The sequence below is a fragment of the Plutella xylostella genome, chromosome 28, assembly GCF_932276165.1.
Source record: "Plutella xylostella chromosome 28, ilPluXylo3.1, whole genome shotgun sequence".
Lineage (NCBI taxonomy): Eukaryota > Metazoa > Arthropoda > Insecta > Lepidoptera > Plutellidae > Plutella > Plutella xylostella.
This window is the reverse complement of record NC_064008.1, coordinates 4,300,022-4,318,331: the sequence shown is the minus strand read 5'-3', so window position 1 is coordinate 4,318,331 and position 18,310 is coordinate 4,300,022. Positions and strand designations below refer to the sequence as shown.

Genomic DNA, 18,310 nt, shown 5'->3' with positions numbered 1-18,310 from the left:
TGGGACGTTTTGAGTTTGATAGTTCTAGAGATGTCCGAGAGTGAAATCCTATCGACTAGAACCTATCGATTTGTATATACTCCATAGATTAATATAAATATATTTTATTTATATTTTCGGAAAACACATTATAATTGCCGCTTTCAGTATATGCTACTACTGCTATTGCTCTCAGAATCTGATGTATCAGAGTCAACACCGACATTGATGATCAGTTCATCTTGCAAACAATCTATCCGAGCGAAACGATCACAGTCCTGTAATATCATTCTTTTCGTTCTATCGACCACCTTCGCCCTGTGTTCGCCAGTGACATGTTGACACGTGACCTCCAACAATTTTAACATTTTGTTAGCAGTGAAGGGTGGTGATGTATTATTTCTGGCTGCATACTCTAAAATAATAGTTTTGAAAATACGAGGTATTGCAAAAGTGGTAAGCTAAAAGGGGGTGATACTTCTAAACAACTTTTGTTTTACAACTCTAACCAGATAATTCGCGAGAAAAAATGGTTCTCCATATAAAATATATATTGTATAAATTTTAATCGATTTCAGAATGTCGACTTTGATGTGTCGCATCTCTAGTACGTTCCATTTTACCAAAGTGCGTACTCTAGAAATATATATTATCTGTGGTCATTGTCAATAAAATGACAGATTTTGCAATAGTATTCATGCGTTAAATGGAACATTTTAAAGTGTCACCCATGTCTTTGCCCCTGGAAAATGGTGCGAGTGGTTAGTGACGTCCGGTGCCCAAGGTAATTATAACAAAAGTTGTTCAGAATGAAGAGCTTTGTATCATACTTCCGGATATGCACCTACGAAAGAACTACCCTGTATATTTTCTTTAAAAGATGTACCTAACTTAATAGGTTTAGTACTAATGCAGTACCTACAATGACCTACATTATTATTGTCAAAATAAACAACGTCCTATAATTTCCTATAAAATATACTGAGAGTAAGTAAGTTTAGCCTCTTATTTCATGGCGTGATATAAAAAAGAACTTATAGCCATAATTTCCTGACCCTTGGCTAAGAGGTTTACTATAAAAACAAGAAAAGGTAGAGCGATTAAAATAAAATTCTAGTGCGACATTTATACCGTCCCTGAAGTACTAGGGGACAAGGATTTTAGAAGAGTTTGATCGTAACATTTTACGTAAGTACCACAGTTTGTAACGTTATTTATTAGTTAGTTAGGTATATCCATCCTCGATTTTTATTGGAAATATGTACACAGAATTTTATTAACTACTTTTTATTAATAATTTTCAAATTATAGCGGTTATTATGAGCACCATAATGGTATAATTATGCAAACGTAAATTTTAAAATAAATTGTTGTTTAAAAGCGACTGTAACAATAATATACATAGAACCACATTTTCTTACGTAAAAAGCATTACACATAGTAATCTTTGATACAAAGCGGAAGCACATACTCAAACATAGTTGCTAAATCGATTTGGACGCTTAAACGTTCACAAAATATCGCTCCGCATAAGCTGAGTCGTAATATGTTTGTGTAACCACATGCTCACTCATAAAACCCTCTTACACAGAGTATACAAATTTGTTAAGCTCACAGACACAAAGACGGTTTGCGCTATCGCTTTTTGTTCTGTGCTGTGAATTGCGATGCAAATTCGACTCCGCAGTGTTTTGTTTTACATCATCTGAATTACGCTTATGGAGATTCCGTTTAACATTTTTCAATTTTAACTATTTTGTTGTCGTTCTCAGGGTGATGGCGCAGTGGTTTGTGAGTCAGACTGCTGTGGCTAGGGTCCCGGGTTCGATATAAATAAAATATATGTGTGGTGATAGAGAATAGGTATATTCTCAGGACCCAGATTGCATTATTTCTATGCAAGCATTGGTCCCGCAATCGTCAAATTGACTAAAGCGTGGGATATCGTGGTCGTTTTGCTTAACTTTTGAATTTAGTCGAATGAATTCAATCAAAATTGTTAACGCGTATTACCCATTTCATAGCAAACGGCTTACCATAAGAGCCATTTAACAAAGTAATTCAGAAGACGACGGTATCATTCCATCTTATGGCTATGCTCAGGCCCATTTAGTTGAGGCCCAAAATAAATCTAGATTTGTAAGACAGGTCAAGGGACCGCTAAGATATTGCAAATGTTTTCCATTTACATTTTCATCATGCCTACATGTTTGAACTTTGTTTCGTAAAATACTCATTGTTAGTTTTGGAAACACGATATTATGTAATAGGCTACAATAAATATGTCATTCAATTATCTTATATTATTATATTGAGATGTGAGTTTGGTTTGTGAAATAGGTAAGTTGGGTTATTTGGTCTAAAACGTTATAGATCAATTGGACATTATCTGTCCTTTGTCCGAAATCGTAGTAGTAATTTAGAAACCTGCTGCATTTCAATCGAGGCAATAAAATTTTGTGGGCACATGTATCTAAAACGTAAAACCTTTGTGTGCTACAAAGCCTATAGAATATCTAAAATATAGGTGCTGTACACAAAAAAAATACTAGCATCATTTACATTGCCAAACCGTATTTTATTCAATGGAATGATATTTAAAAAAATATATAAGGTAATGGGTCCATATATCGCGGTATTCAAAATGGCGTCCTTATTTCGAGTTATATTTATTTTAATGATTACTCATTTTAATAGGTTTGGATACTCTAAAATTACATTTAATCGTTCATTATCTTTAACTGAAACTACTTGATGTAGTAAATATGTTTAAAATTGCCTAAAATTACTAAAAACTCATGTAATGTGCCGTGAGGGCGACGCCGCCATGTTTTTCATACAAACGCGACCCGGCTTACGTAAGGCCAGCCATATTTAATAATTGTGTTTTTTAATATTTATACGACGTTCAACTTTGTAAATAGTTTATATTTAGTTTATTATATTCTTATACTTACATTAAATTTAAATTTTAACTCTTTTTAAACTAATTTAACCCCTTTAAACTCAAAAACAAAATACCTCGGTATAAGGGCCTGATTTTTATACGTTGTTCCTAACTCCGAGTTACCCTCGGTATAAGGAAAAATACTATGTCATGATTTTTAGCTTATAACTTTACAAATAATAACATTTGAAGTATATGCTTGATTACATAATAATAATGATGAACGTGACAAGCTTTTAACCTAATTCGGCGGTACAAAATATCCTCTAGGAATCTTAATATGACACGATAATTGTTGACCCAAAAATCATGGTTACATAGAAAACCTTAACTTATATGTAAGTATATTTGAAATGATAAAAAACAGTGTTATTTCATCGCTATTAACGTAAGTGATACATAATTTTACCAATATTTTATGTATGATTTGAGTAACAAATCTATGTTGTTTCTAAATCGATAATTTGATAACTCGGAATATGGATTATTAAAATACTTGCTGAACCCCTAACATGGAGTATGACATTTTACATAGGTAGGTACCTCGGAAATCGGAATATGACTACATCACACCTTCGCAGTGTCATCCGATGCCGTCATCAAACCATAAAATCAAGATGAATTAGCGACTTTCTTCCTAAATATAAAAGGGGTGTGGATAGATATGCCTGACTTTACGAAACTACTACTAGATACTACCTACTTATTACTCTTTATAAAAGAAGAAAGAAAGAAATTTGTAGACGTAAAACTTTATTTGGGTGAATAAAATAACACACACGACCGTGGAGTTTTTATAACACTTATATACACAATTGCCTAATTTCATTTCTGTATTTTATTTCCATTATCCTTCTACTTCGAGGTCTGATGGCCGTTGTAATATTGTTATCCCAGAATTCCCAGATAAATGAATGTCCTGTATACTGCATTTCATGTTTGGTTTAGGGGTCTGGTTGATTTTTTCATTTTCTTGTTGTTGTCACTGAAAAATAAAGTAAGTAGGTAAATTGTATGGATAGTTGACAGAATTAAGCTTATCCTTATAAGTTGGTACCCATTTTCACAAAACTTAGTGAGTTTAGAAACGAAAACGCTAGAACAAAAACCTAGGTTAGTAACTAAACTGATGCCAAATTACTGATAAAAACATAAAAATATTTCCATTTTACGTAATTTCCTAAAATAATTCGCACACAAGCTTACCTTATCGATTTTCCAATTGCATATTGCAAATACAAACATAATAATTTAATAAAAGATGTTTGTTTTCTAATGTAAAGACTTAACAAAAATACTTTCAAAGAATAGCGGCAAACTTTTCGGCGGAAAATTGAACATGGCGCCGGCGCGCCTCCAGTCCAGCGCGCATGCGCCATAGAGATGTACCTAGTGCAATGTTCCTTGCTTCCGACCTATGCTTGAATGAAAAAATAATCGATGCTGGATCGATTCCTGGGTAGATACTTCTATTATAATTTATTTAATAAATAATATTTATTATAATCATATTCGTTTATGGTAAATACATTAGGTACTCATCGGAAATTAGTACTGATAAGGTATTTGGCTTTTGTAAGTATTCGATACTTTTCCTCATCCCTTACACATCTACTTTTATTACGTATCATCAACTTTTAAACATTTAAGTAAGAACATAAAATATCGTGGAAAAATTTTAGACCTTACTTAGATAAAAACTATAGTAAAAAATGTTTAAATCATTCGAGTTCAATAATCGATTATATTCGATTACTGTCACTATTTCATCAATTTACCCCATCTCTACTCTATTTTTTTTTTAATCGCTTGGAAAAGTCCATAGAACATTATAGAAGCATTATGAATATTTTTTCTAGCCAATGTTACCAGTTGCAATAATGAATTATGAAAATGTTACATAAATAATAGAAATTATCACGAAAACCAATATAAATGGAGAGTATTTAATTCTTTTCATTATTTTCAACTACTATTTAGAATAATTAAATTTATTTGGAGTACTTTAGGGTTAAAAAAGTATATCGATATTTTAGATTGTAATTTCCTTATGTTCATGGCCACACTCATGGAGCCACTGACAGGACTAACTCGGAATATGGAACAGGCTACCTCGGTATATGGAAGAAACCATAATCCTACCTCGGTATAAGGGCAAATCGACATGTGTAATAAATTATATTTTTTTAAGTATAATTAATGTGTTATCAATGAATCTGTGTTAAGAAATATAAAATTTAACGTATATTCTTACAGAAGACAATATTTCACATCAATATTGATGGTTACAAATGCTTATTTTTCTTACTTACTTTCAAATGTTGTTATTTACCTCGGAATATGGACCCGTTACCTTATCTGTAGGCTAAAGTGGCGAAAGGTCCATACAGCACGATTCCTATCAGCTTTCCGTCTGAATTGACTGATTTAGTAATGTGTTTTATGCCAGGGAAATAGTATAATATACCTATACCTAACAAAATGATGTACTCACCCGGATTACTCATACTAAGTTTTTTTTTTTTGCTTTAGTGCGGTATTTTGCAGAAATTCCGAAGTCATAAAACGAAATCAGTTTAGAATATAAACTTAACAAACCTATCGTGTAAAATGTCCCTCTACATTATAATAAAACATGTTTTCCCGTCAGTCTCCACCAAACGGAACGTAACTCCTGTAATCCACGCGTGGCCATGCATAAAATATATTCCTATCCGAGTCGTATTAAAATAATATCGGTCGGGAAGCACTAGGATTTTCCAAATAGTATTCCAGTGGCGCAAACAAGCTATAAATTTGGAGATTTTAAAAGCTTTTATCTCTTTGTTTGCTGTTCGGCGGGGTGATAGCAAATGCTGGGTGAACACTATCTGCTCAGCTGTTTCGCATTTTCAATGATGGAGTCTGTTTTTGTATTCATTCGCTTTCTAAAATATTCAACCTAGTGCATGTGGGTATTCATACTTTGTGTTCAAATGATACTGCCCGTATTTGTGTGTATTTACTGGACGTAAGGTGGATAAAAGCGGTCACAGAAGCCTAGAGATAGTTAAAGAGCTGTTGGCAGACGACTCGCTAGATCGTCAGATAACATCAGTAAGGTTGGAGGGAGGACTGAAAAAGTTTTGGTACACTCACATACTAAGGCCTAGTAGGGGAAATATTATTGTTATAGGTATGATGATGATGATAAACAGAACTGAAGTAGAAATCCTTAATATAAAATAAAAATTTATACCAATTTGGTACATTTCTAAAACTTACGAAAATATAACTATATAACTTACCAAATAGCATTCACATAAATATAGATAATAAGTGGGTAAGTAGCAATAAGCTAATAATACCTTAGACCGTCGTAGGTGGTTAATATGAAGCAAATTGCGATATTTATAAATGCATGAATATATTTCTCTGACTGTATTTTCTGTGCTTCATGTTACATAACTTGCAACGAAGAACTGACAACAGTAATATACCCTGGCACATAAGGTAGGGTATAACAATTAAAACCTTATTTACATTTACTGTGATACTCGGGTGGGTTATCATTCACTAAAGATAATGTATAGATAATGTACATAAGTAATACTAGCAATAAATGTTTGAGTAAACTCGCTAAACCAAAAAAAAGTTACCTAAATTGACCCCCGAAGCGACTGCCTCAGAGATACAAGCACCGACCGCATCCGTGCAAAATAAATATTTTCCACTAGGCACTCGTCCCCAAACACAAGTTGTGTCAAACCAGTCGTGTGCTATGCATGAAATCGTAACAGTTTTCAATCAGAAATCCAATTACACCAGAGGAAGTGGGCACGGTGGAAATACGTTTTTCACTTTTGAATACTTTTGTTGACGTCGCGTTTAGCCCCGCGTTTGTCGCGCTGTTCGAATGTCAATCGAAATAAATTTAAAAATCGGTCAACGGACATTCGGACGTGTGACGCGTCTGCAGCTGTTTCGGTGCAATTTAACGCGTGTTGCAAATGTAGTAAAGCAGCTTTTCGAATGAAAAATTATATACTTTTTTATTATTGGGTGGTTTTTGTTTTAGTAGGTAGGTACTTACTTTCAGTTTTTGGTACAAGAAGAATATTATTTACACAGGATATATAAGTACATATTCATATTATTATAATACAGTTAATACCCAAGACCCGAGTGGAAATATTCGGGATCGAAGCCGGGACCTTTCCGATAGCAGTCAGGGTAACTAACCACAACACCATTCGGTCGTCTTGTTATCGCCAAATAGACAAAGGGCCTGTTCCACAATGTCTGGTTAGTGGCTACCTGTCGGATAAAATACATACTGTCACTGTCTAAAAAATAATGACAGAGAGTGACAGCATGTATTTTATCCGACAGGTAGCCACTAACCAGACATTGTGGAACAGGCCCTTATTAAAACTAGCAGTAACGGCCATTTCATTAGCAAAGTAGTACAACACATTACATTGCGGTTAGGTTCTTTTTATTTCTTTCCTTACTGGAAAATCAAACCACTCAAAGTCGTTAACGTATTTCCGTTCTTTGCTCTATTTCCGAGCCAACAGGCAATTAGGTTTTTTAGCCGTGACTTGAATAAGTAATTCTGATTTCTTGATTGAATTTGTCTACACCAACTTTGTCTTTGAAGCTTTGGGGGATTACCAAGGCATTACTTATTGAAGAATGAAGAAGAAATAAGTAATTAGGAAATGATTTATTTACGCGTTCGAATTTTGAAAAGACAATTTTGGAATTTCGTACAGAAATACACTTGAAAATATTTAGGTATTTTTTATTTATCATCATCATCATGATCATCACGACTCATCATGTCCCCACTGCTGGGGCACGGGTCTGCTTCCAATGAAGGAAGGGTTTTAGGCATAGACCACGACGCTGGCCTAGTGCGGGTTGTTGGACCCCAACACAAACAAGCGTGTTCCGAGAGAGTTGTCGAGTAAGTGAGCAACATACATAGGTACATAATCCTTTACTCCTTTGTTCCAGGTACAGTCAACAGCCTGAAGTCCCTCCAGATCCACGTGCCTACAGCCGTGATGACCAATCAGGACGCAGAACTGATGTGCACATACGACCTGGAGGGTGCACAGTTGTACTCAATACGGTGGTACCGGAACATGATAGAGTTCTACAGATATGTGCCGAAAGAGTCACCCGCGACGAAGGTTTTTCCGGTGGCGGAGATCAAGGTTGATGTGAGTATTTAGAGTTACGATTCCTTAAGTTGAAAAATGGTGATGACGTATGGTGCAGAGACGTGGACACTGACGGTAGGACTGGTCCACCGATTAAAAGTCGCTCAGCGTGCTATGGAGAGAGCTATGCTTGGGGTTTCTCTGATGGATCGTATCAGAAATGAGGTTATCCGTCAGAGGACTAAGGTTACCGACATAGCTGTCAAAATATGCAAGCTGAAGTGGCAGTGGGCTGGTCATATCTGCCGAAGAACCGATAACCGTTGGGGTAGACGAGTTCTCGAGTGGAGACCACGAACAGGCAAACGCAGCGTGGGACGCCCTCCTGCCCGCTGGACTGACGACCTTAGGCGGGTGGCGGGTAGTGGTTGGACGAGGAAGGCCGAGGACCGAGTGTTGTGGCGCTCCTTGGGAGAGGCCTATGTCCAGCAGTGGATGATTATTGGCTGATGATGATGATGAAGTTAAAACCAAGTTTGAAGGGTGCTTTATACTATGGTAGTCAACGATAATTTAATACCAACTAGATGAAGTGACAGTGCAAAAGATACATCTCCACGACGACGTCTTGTAACATAGAACAGCGCGGATTGTTTAAATGCCTCTATGTCTGACTGACCTCATAGCTCCTAAAGAATGTGTTAATCGATTTAAATAAGCGTCGTTTTATCATTCATAATCGGTTCAGCCGTTCAAACCACATTTATGTTAGTTACAAATTAATGCGATAAAATTGGTATTATTAAACAATTGATTATGAAAATACTTTTTAGGTTGATTTTTTGGAATAATAACTGTAGATACCTAACCTAACCATAAATAAAAACACTTAAATTATTTCATCAATCTAACAAGTAGGTAAATTATTATGCGATGTCAACTCGCACGAAAGTTATCCTTATTAAAGTGTCATTAGAGTTTACCTTTGATCATCCCCGTCTCTCATCAAAGCTATGGAAATCACTAACTGGACGTCCTATAACTTTGCTGCTTCAAACTCTAACGATCTTGGAAATTAATAACAGTACAATATTGAAACAATGCTGCGGTAATCCTATAGTTATAACCCAATTCCGGAACAAGAGAACTGCATTTGGTATTGTAGAACAGGCAACTATTTGTATAGGTACTGTTCTGTTATTATAGAGTGCAATTATATTAGTGGTCGAGCACAATGCGGGTTATCGTTACCCACAGTATCAGTGGTGCTTATAACAAATATATTAAATGAAGATTCTCGTATTACTGCGCTCTTACTGTTTCAGGGTTCGTCCCACAACAAAATATTGTATCCTGTTTTACATAGTTTAATAGTGTTTACTGTTAAACCGTGTTAATTGCGGAATGTTTTTTTGGTTCGTTTTTGTATGTGACATACCATCTTGTTCGGATATCGGTTATATAAGCTCGGGGCAGCTCTTTCTATGCAGCCGCAATCTTTTGATAAAACTGCACAACTCACTATCCGCTCTAACAGGTGGCGCTGTCAGACCAGAACCGTTTGGACCGCACCCTAACTTGGGAGTACCAGTGCGACAGTTTTTTGCTTTGTTTTTTAATGTGAAACGTGAAACATCATCCTGTTCGTTCTAAGTGTGACCTTTGCAGCAGTCCCGCCATCTATTGCCAAAACTCCAAACCACCACAACTCACTATCCGCTCCAACAGGTGGCGCTGTCAGACCAGAACCGTGTGGTGCTGAACCAGGTGGACCGCACCCTGACCGGGGAGTACCAGTGCGAGGTGTCGGCCGACGCGCCACTCTTTCACACGGATATTAAGGCCGCTGAGATGGTTGTCGTTGGTAAGTAATCATGACTGTATTGTGTGTATATAGGTAGTCGCTGGAAATGGAATCTTGGGTCATTAACAGGGTTTTTTTGCATGTGCACATATTTTGGCGTTATGAAATTTACAATAAGGCTGTTAAACAGCATGCGGATTCCATCACGCACGCGGGATGGCACGCCATTTTTCCGCTTCTCGCGTGCATATTCCACGCGAGACGCGGGAAAATGGCGGTTGCAATGAATACTTGTATGAACGCGTGCGTGGAAAAATCCGCATGCTGTTAACACTGAAATAATGCTGGGGATTGGAGTCCCTCAAGAGGAGACATTTTAACACGAATTTCAGCTCGCGCGCAATAACTAATATAACATAACGTAACGGCACCAGTAATGGACAAGGACCCAGTAATGGACACTTACAAACTTATTTTGTCTAAAATAAGAGTATGCATAGTTTTACAAAAATTTAAATACCTTAGTTTCAAAGCCTAGACATTGTAATATCCCCCCCCCCCCCTGTAGTGACGCTTCCTACTCTAACCTACCTATTTGAGACGTATTTTTCGCCCTAACTAAACTGAAACGAACTGAAGAGAAGTTTTGTAACGGTATACGTGTTTTGCATTATTCGTTTGGCCAATACGTGATCGTCTAGTCTAGCGGTTAGGACTCTACATTGCCGAAGTAACTCAAGTTCTTTTAGGAGGTTGAGAGAATCCCTACCCTAGCACTAATCCCTAGAACCCTAGTTCATAATCCCTAGTTTATCTAATTTTTAGGACAACAGAACAAAGCTCAAGCAATAGTTATTTCTTAAAAATATACATAATTGAGAGTGATTTAAAAATATATATTATATATATATAAAAAAGGGGTTTTTTTAATTTGAATAGAAGGTGCGCCCCGCCTCGCACACCCTATGAAGGACGACCAGATCCGTCCACCAGACCCATCTACCTTCTCTAGCCCACTGGCTCTATTCAAACTGGGTTTTTTTTTTCCAGTCAGTCCCTAGGAAAGGATCTATTGATTGGGATCCAGATGATGTTAATAATATTTTATTCAGCTTCACAATTCGGCACGGATATCTCCTGAGCCTACTTAAGCATTTATTCGACACGGATATTTCCTGAGTCTACTTCTGTATCCATAATATGTAATAGTTATTCGGCACGGATAGTTCCTGAGCCTACTCTTGTATTTTCGACACGGATATTCCCTGAGTCTACTTATACATTTATTCGACACGGATATTTCCTGAGTCTACTCAAAGTATATCGTCACAGTACAATGTCTTCCCATAATGGACATAATTAGAATATAATTAATATCTCCCATTTCAGCTTGTGTCAAGAGCAATCACTCAAATGTATCTCTATATTGTAGATCTCAGAGTTATGTGACAATTAATATTTTATCGATGCTGGCTTGTGTCTACCATGGTACCTACAAGTTGTTCGAGGTGGTTTCCCTGCCTCTAATTAACTTCATCACAGTCAAGCTCAACATTACTTATTAATAACTAACTGTCATCATCTCCTGTATATAGTATATTGGTAAGTTTGTAAGAAGAATCCAATTCAGCAACTGCTTTCCTTTACCCAAGCTGATAAGAAATCATTTCAATTTATTTATCGGTCGTAAGTAAAGCACGTACTATGAAAATATTTTCCTATCTTATTCAAAACTCAGTAAATTTTATTTAGAATAGAATAAAGTTGAAACTCTTATGGCCGTCAATCGCCTCACTGACCCTAATTATAAGATTTTGTTTAATATTATCAACATCTTATCCAAACCCAAACCAATCATTATTTATATTAGCATAATTAAAGGAGAATAATAAGTATAATAAATTATTATTAATTACTGAATATATAAGAATTGTCTTAGTCACAAGCAGTCAAGTAATAGATACTATTTTGGTTCAAATATACTTCACATGTATATCTGCTTATGTAAAAGGATAAGTACCTACATAAATCCTATTCTGTCACCCATTAATTACCCAAATGATTGACTCTAAAAGGTACCTATAGATCTGCGATCCTTAACGATTCCAAACCTACCTATAACATAAGCACATTCACCTATCCAACCTACAACACATAACACCCTCATTCATATTACCCAGGAATTAATTTGTTGGTGCCGAGTCCCTAAATTATTTGATTCCAAATAATATTCCACGACAAGTAGGTATATACCAGTATACATATCGCCATCCGTTATAACACAGTGATGTTTATATCTCGGTTGGTAGGTTAGGTGTTTAATTGTTTATATAATAGGATAGTTATACCTAATAACCCGATTAGTTTTAGTAAGTATAATAAGTTTTAAGTTTTCCATTAAGTTAGTAAATAAGTACATAATAGGTACTTTTGTTTCAAGGTTATTATTTTTGTAGCTTTGAATGAGATTTAATTAGATAAGTAATATATCAAATGGAGTTAGTTAATATTGCAAGTACATAATAAGGTTAGAGATCATTTCATAAAATAATGAAAATACCCCACAGCAAAATTAGATTAATTCACTACTAAAGGAGATGAATAGTATGTTAGGCAAGTACTTACTTATGTAAGTTGAGATAAGTTAATGCAAATTCATCAATCCCTCAGTGAATTAAATGCAACCATATTGGACCTTTTGGAATCAGGGACTCCTTAGCACATTCAAATAAGTAAATAAGATTAAATAATGATCCGCTAAAGGGATGAATTCACTTCAATATTAAAGGAGGTAGTCCAATATAATTTATATAGAAAATTCCACCCACCGGTAGCCAGAGACCCCACATTAAACCTATAAAATAAAGGATTATATTAACATTCTTCCAACTCGTCTGGAGATGTAAGGTCTCTTAGCTTTATGTAACTCGACAGCACACGACGAAAATATTAAGAATCTCAAATCTCCAGGATCACTGCTTCTTGTAAACTAGAATCCTGAAGATTTCTTAGGGGAGAGCCACTGTTAGAATTTATTTATATCCTCCCTGATTATTTCTACTATCATAATATCATAGGTAAATAAGTTAAATATCCGGTGTTATTACATAGTAATTGGACACATAATATAACAAAACAGAAGCATTATTTAAAGGATTAATAAACCATAAGCATAATAATAATTCCCTGTAACCATCATAACTTTACGCCTTTAGATTATCACTGAGTAAATATTTACGATATGTTACAGCCAAGTAGGTAAGTAAATAATTAATTATAAGTGCTACATTATTTTAGATTCTGGTTTAGACACGATCTTTCCCGCTCATTCGTTTGCCACTACCTCATAAAACCTCATGTCCTAATTTTCACTAAGTATTGACCTATAAGTAAATATTATAACAATAAAGCTAAGCCCACTCGTACGTTACGAAATATTCTGGAATTATCATCAACATCAGCCTCCTATATACAATACAATGTTTAGTAAAGATAACACAAAATGATAACTAAGATTTTCCTAATGCTCATACACCTACCTGCCTAAGTAAGGTGGATAATACAAGAACCTCTCTATATTTCTCACAAGAAAATGTTACCTTCTAATAAGTGGTACCGGAATAACTACATATTTTTAAAATGTTAATAATATTTAATTTGAACTTGTTTACTTATTATCAATAGGTAGGTATGTAGAATCCAACAACGTCCATGATCTTATAAGGTAAAGCCTCACCTAAAATTTCCCTTTCCCAAACCATTTACCTATTCACTCTACAGCTACAACTCTTTATGAGAAATATAACTTTCCGATAAGTGAAACACAACTTTATTCTAGTAGAAATTTGAAGTAGAATTATTTAGCCTATGCTTGGTCACATAACTTTTAAGTAACTAGGTAGGTAGATTGCTGAGTCGAACAGCACACCCACATGACCATATAAGGTAACGCATTCTTTGGAAATGGAATACCTACTCACCCTACAACAACAACTTATTCCCATAACCTCTAACAAGAAAATAAAACCTACCGGAAGCTCCTAAGTGGAATTTAAATTCTTAAACCTTTGCTTAATCCTGATAGAATATTAATAGTATTAATGCGCTCTTAATTTAAGTTGGATTTTCATAAAAATATTGGTAGGTAGACACGGGTTGGCTTGACCAACACCCTCCATGACCATATAAGGTAATGCATCATTTGGAAAATGGACTTTCCCAACTTCCGATACGAAAACACGTGTTAATCCTAACAGAATATTTATACGAACGACCAACCTAAATTTGATTACACATTATAGAAAAGTAGGCACGTGTAGTTTCGAACTACACCCCCATGACCAAATAAGGTAATGCATCATTTGAAAATGGACTCTCCCTACTTCCGATAAGAAAACACGTGTTAATCCTAACAGAATATTTACCTATACGCTCGATTAACCTAAGTTTGTTTACACATTATAGAAAAGTAGGCACGTGTAGACTCGAACTACACCCCCATGACCAAATAAGGTAATGCATCATTTGAAAAATGGACTCTCCCAACTTCCGATAAGAAAACACGTGTTAATCCTAACAGAATATTTACCTATACGCTCGATTAACCTAAGTTTGTTTACACATTATAGAAAAGTAGGCACGTGTAGACTCGAACTACACCCCCATGACCAAATAAGGTAATGCATCATTTGAAAGATGGACTCTCCCAACTTCCGATAAGAAACACGTGTTATTTCTAACGGAATATCTATACGATCAATTAACCTAGGTTTGTTTATACATAGAAAAGTAGGCACGTGTAGACTCGAACTACACCCCCATGACCAAATAAGGTAATGCAAATGCATCATTTGAAAATACACTTTTCACAACTTCCGGTACGTGAAACACGAATTAATCCTAGTAGAATATTAATACAAGCAGTTATCCTAACATGTTATTAATAAGTAGGCACTGGTTGAGTCGAACAACACGCCATTATGACCATATAAGGTAACGCGTCATTTGAAAGTGGGCGTTCCCAACTTCCGGTTTGCAAAAATGAATTAATCCTAACAGAAAATTAATACGAACAATGAAACTACGCTTGTTTACATATTATTGGTGAGAAGGCACTGGTTGAGTCGAACAACCTACCTCCATGACCATATAAAGTATTGCATCATTTGAAAGTGGGCGTTCCCAACTTCCGGTTTGCAAAAACGAATGAATCCTAACAGAAAATTAATACGAACAATGAAACTACGCTTGTTTACATATTATTGGTGAGAAGGCACTGGTTGAGTCGAACAACCTACCTCCATGACCATATAAAGTATTGCATCATTTGAAAGTGGGCGTTCCCAACTTCCGGTTTGCAAAAACGAATGAATCCTAACAGAAAATTAATACGAACAATGAAACTACGCTTGTTTACATATTATTGGTGAGAAGGCACTGGTTGAGTCGAACAACCTACCTCCATGACCATATAAAGTATTGCATCATTTGAAAGTGGGCGTTCCCAACTTCCGGTTTGCAAAAACGAATGAATCCTAACAGAAAATTAATACGAACAATGAAACTACGCTTGTTTACATATTATTGGTGAGAAGGCACTGGTTGAGTCGAACAACCTACCTTCATGACCATATAAAGTATTGCATCATTTGAAAGTGGGCGTTCCCAACTTCCGGTTTGCAAAAACGAATGAATCCTAACAGAAAATTAATACGAACAATGAAACTACGCTTGTTTACATATTATTGGTGAGAAGGCACTGGTTGAGTCGAACAACACAGCTCCATGACCATATAAAGTATCGCATCATTTGAAAATGGACTCTCCCAACCCATTTACCTAATCACTTGATTACGAGTATATGAGAAAATCAATCTAAACCAGAATTTAACACTTTTCACAATCAAAATCCTACTTGGCTTGAATTCGTCCTAACAGTGGCTAGTAAATTTGCCTAGGGGTACTCACCGGAATCCTGTCTCTGCGGCCTCGTGCCTGCCACCTCCATTCGCTTCTTTTCAGCTGTAATATAATTTTATTAGTTACGCCTGTGGGGAGGAATTAATTATTAGGACACACAATAACCCAAATAGCCAGTAAATACAATAGATAGATCCTGTGGAACACGAATAGATTAAAATTAAGAGCATTTTACACAGATTTAGAATAGTTAGGTACAATAGAATAGATTTATCCCCGACTAAACTTTCAAGTTTACTGAGAGGTCCCATTCCGTTGTCACCGTTAGGTTTCCAAGGATCTCTCAGTTAACTATCGCAGGGCCTGGGATTAAGGGGAAATAAATTATATCCTGTAGGGGAAAGAAATTATTAGCCTAACCAAGACTTGGGTTTAGATAATTTTCCGCGTTACTCCTAGCTAAATTTTACTGACTTTCCCTACGTGTAAGGAACAAATAAAATGTCCTTCCTAAATTAATTCGAGCAGCTAAACCCAAAGCCATCCTTTTTAATAATTTTCTGGATTGAATCCAGCAGAGATTTTGCACACTAGGTAAAATAATACTTTTTCTTTCTTGATTCCGGCAGAGTTTTCACCCTTTTAATTGGTCCCGACGCAACTGAACGAGCCTGGCCGCGTGAGGTCCTTTTATAGTCGCCTGGGACGACCTACCCCCTAGGGATGTGCTTATTTTCGATTTATTGATTATGTTTAGTTTTCGCTACCCGACACCAAGGGCGCTGATGGCGCTTACATAGTCTATGACTCGTACAAATGTTTCACATGTGTACAACAGATGGCGCTATTCATAGTTTTATTATTTCAAAATTGATTTATTAAAATGCTCCTATCCTACTGGACACTAGATAGCGCTAGCAGTAGGTTAATATGTTTATTGTAATTATTTGTCTTTGTGAGTGTTACTAGATGGTAGCAGATGGTGCTTTAACTAGATTAATGTTTACTGCATATTTACCCACTTTTCGGAATAAGTTGCCCTGACTAGAAATGAGAATAAATTTAAGCCGACTAACGTAACGGCACCAGTAATGGACATGGAACCAGTAATGGACACTACAAACTTATAGTGTCTAAAATAAGAATATGCATAGTTTTACGAAAATTACACCACCTTAGTTTCAAAGCCTATACATCCCTCCTTTGTTATATAGACAAGTGACTTATGTAATCCATTTAGATTAAAAATTGTGAGGCAAAAAAGTTCATTTGGCGGAGGTTCACCAATTCAACCGAAATTTGATAAGGAAATAAGGAAATCTTCGAAGAGATTAGGTGTAGGTTTTTGTTGATTATTTCGTTTTATTTTATGTTATATTAAAATGCTGTGATTTTATGGAAACTATACTGAATTACGCACATATTTTCAAAATAATAGGAGAGCTTACGTTTATGGAAATGATTTCAGAGGGGGTGTTCATTACTGGTTTGTAAATTTTCAGTAAATCCAGTTATGGACACATGTCCACAATTGGGTGTCCATAACTGGATTTTTTATTTTGTTCAAGAAAGACTTATACGCCCAAGCAAATGGGATATGCTATTATGGAAGCACAAGATGGCCACTGCAGCCATGCGTTACGGAGACACAAACATGTTCCCCCTACATCTATTTCAAGTATTCCAGAACAAGTATTGATCAAAGTTGCACATGAAAATCCAAGCCTTCACAGGAGCGGAATTTAATTGAATCGGATTTAGTTTAGCATGTCTAGATATGTGAACCCATCAACCCGCAGTGGACCAACATGGTGGGAAATGGTCCAAACTTAGGAAGGCAGTTTAGACCTAAGGGATATTCACAAAGGTTCCATTCGAGAGAGCCAGGTGCAGGTACTTACAGCCCCACAGAGAATAGAAATAGAAAAATAAACAGTGATAGTGTGACAAATAGACCAGAAAAGTTGAGAATACTATGAATAGAGAGGATTTGAAAAGAAGAGGCTTTAGGAGGAGAATAGATTAAGAGCAAAATTTTACTAGATAAAAGGGAAGTGAGAGAAAAGGTTGTCAAAAGAAAACTTAGACTTAAACTAAAAGCATTTTCTGGCTAGTGTAAATGCAAAACCTGGATAACCCAGATGATATCTGTCTGTCTGATATGACGAGAGGGTCGTAGGAACGGAACAAGTTGGGACGGTATCCTGGCTCATCTACTAACGCTACCTAGTTGTTGCAGGCGATGGTGGCATTGACCTAGATGTGGGCGCCCGTATTGATACGGTCAAAGGTGCATTTGCGTGTCTGCGATCCATGTGGCGGTCAAAACACCTCTCTATTAGAGTGAAAGATATTTAACACCAACGTTACTAAAGTCGGTACTGTTATACGCTTGCGAGACCTGGTAGACCACAAAGACAAATAGGTACACAGAAGCTGCAGGTCTTCATTAACCGCTGTCCTTCGCGGAACCTTCCAACAAAGATCTGAGGAAAAGCTGCCATGAAGATC

General features: G+C 36.1%; 1 protein-coding gene across 1 annotated transcript in view; it reads left to right on the top strand.

Annotated features, from left to right (window-relative positions):
• LOC119692030 overlaps window positions 1-18,310 on the top strand; it is a 136,158-nt gene that overhangs the window by 86,458 nt on the left and 31,390 nt on the right. The window contains exons 3-4 of the mRNA XM_038111086.2: window positions 7,928-8,136; window positions 9,805-9,940. Coding sequence (XP_037967014.1) covers window positions 7,928-8,136; window positions 9,805-9,940 — 345 coding nt within the window. The remainder of the gene's footprint in view (window positions 1-7,927; window positions 8,137-9,804; window positions 9,941-18,310) is intronic.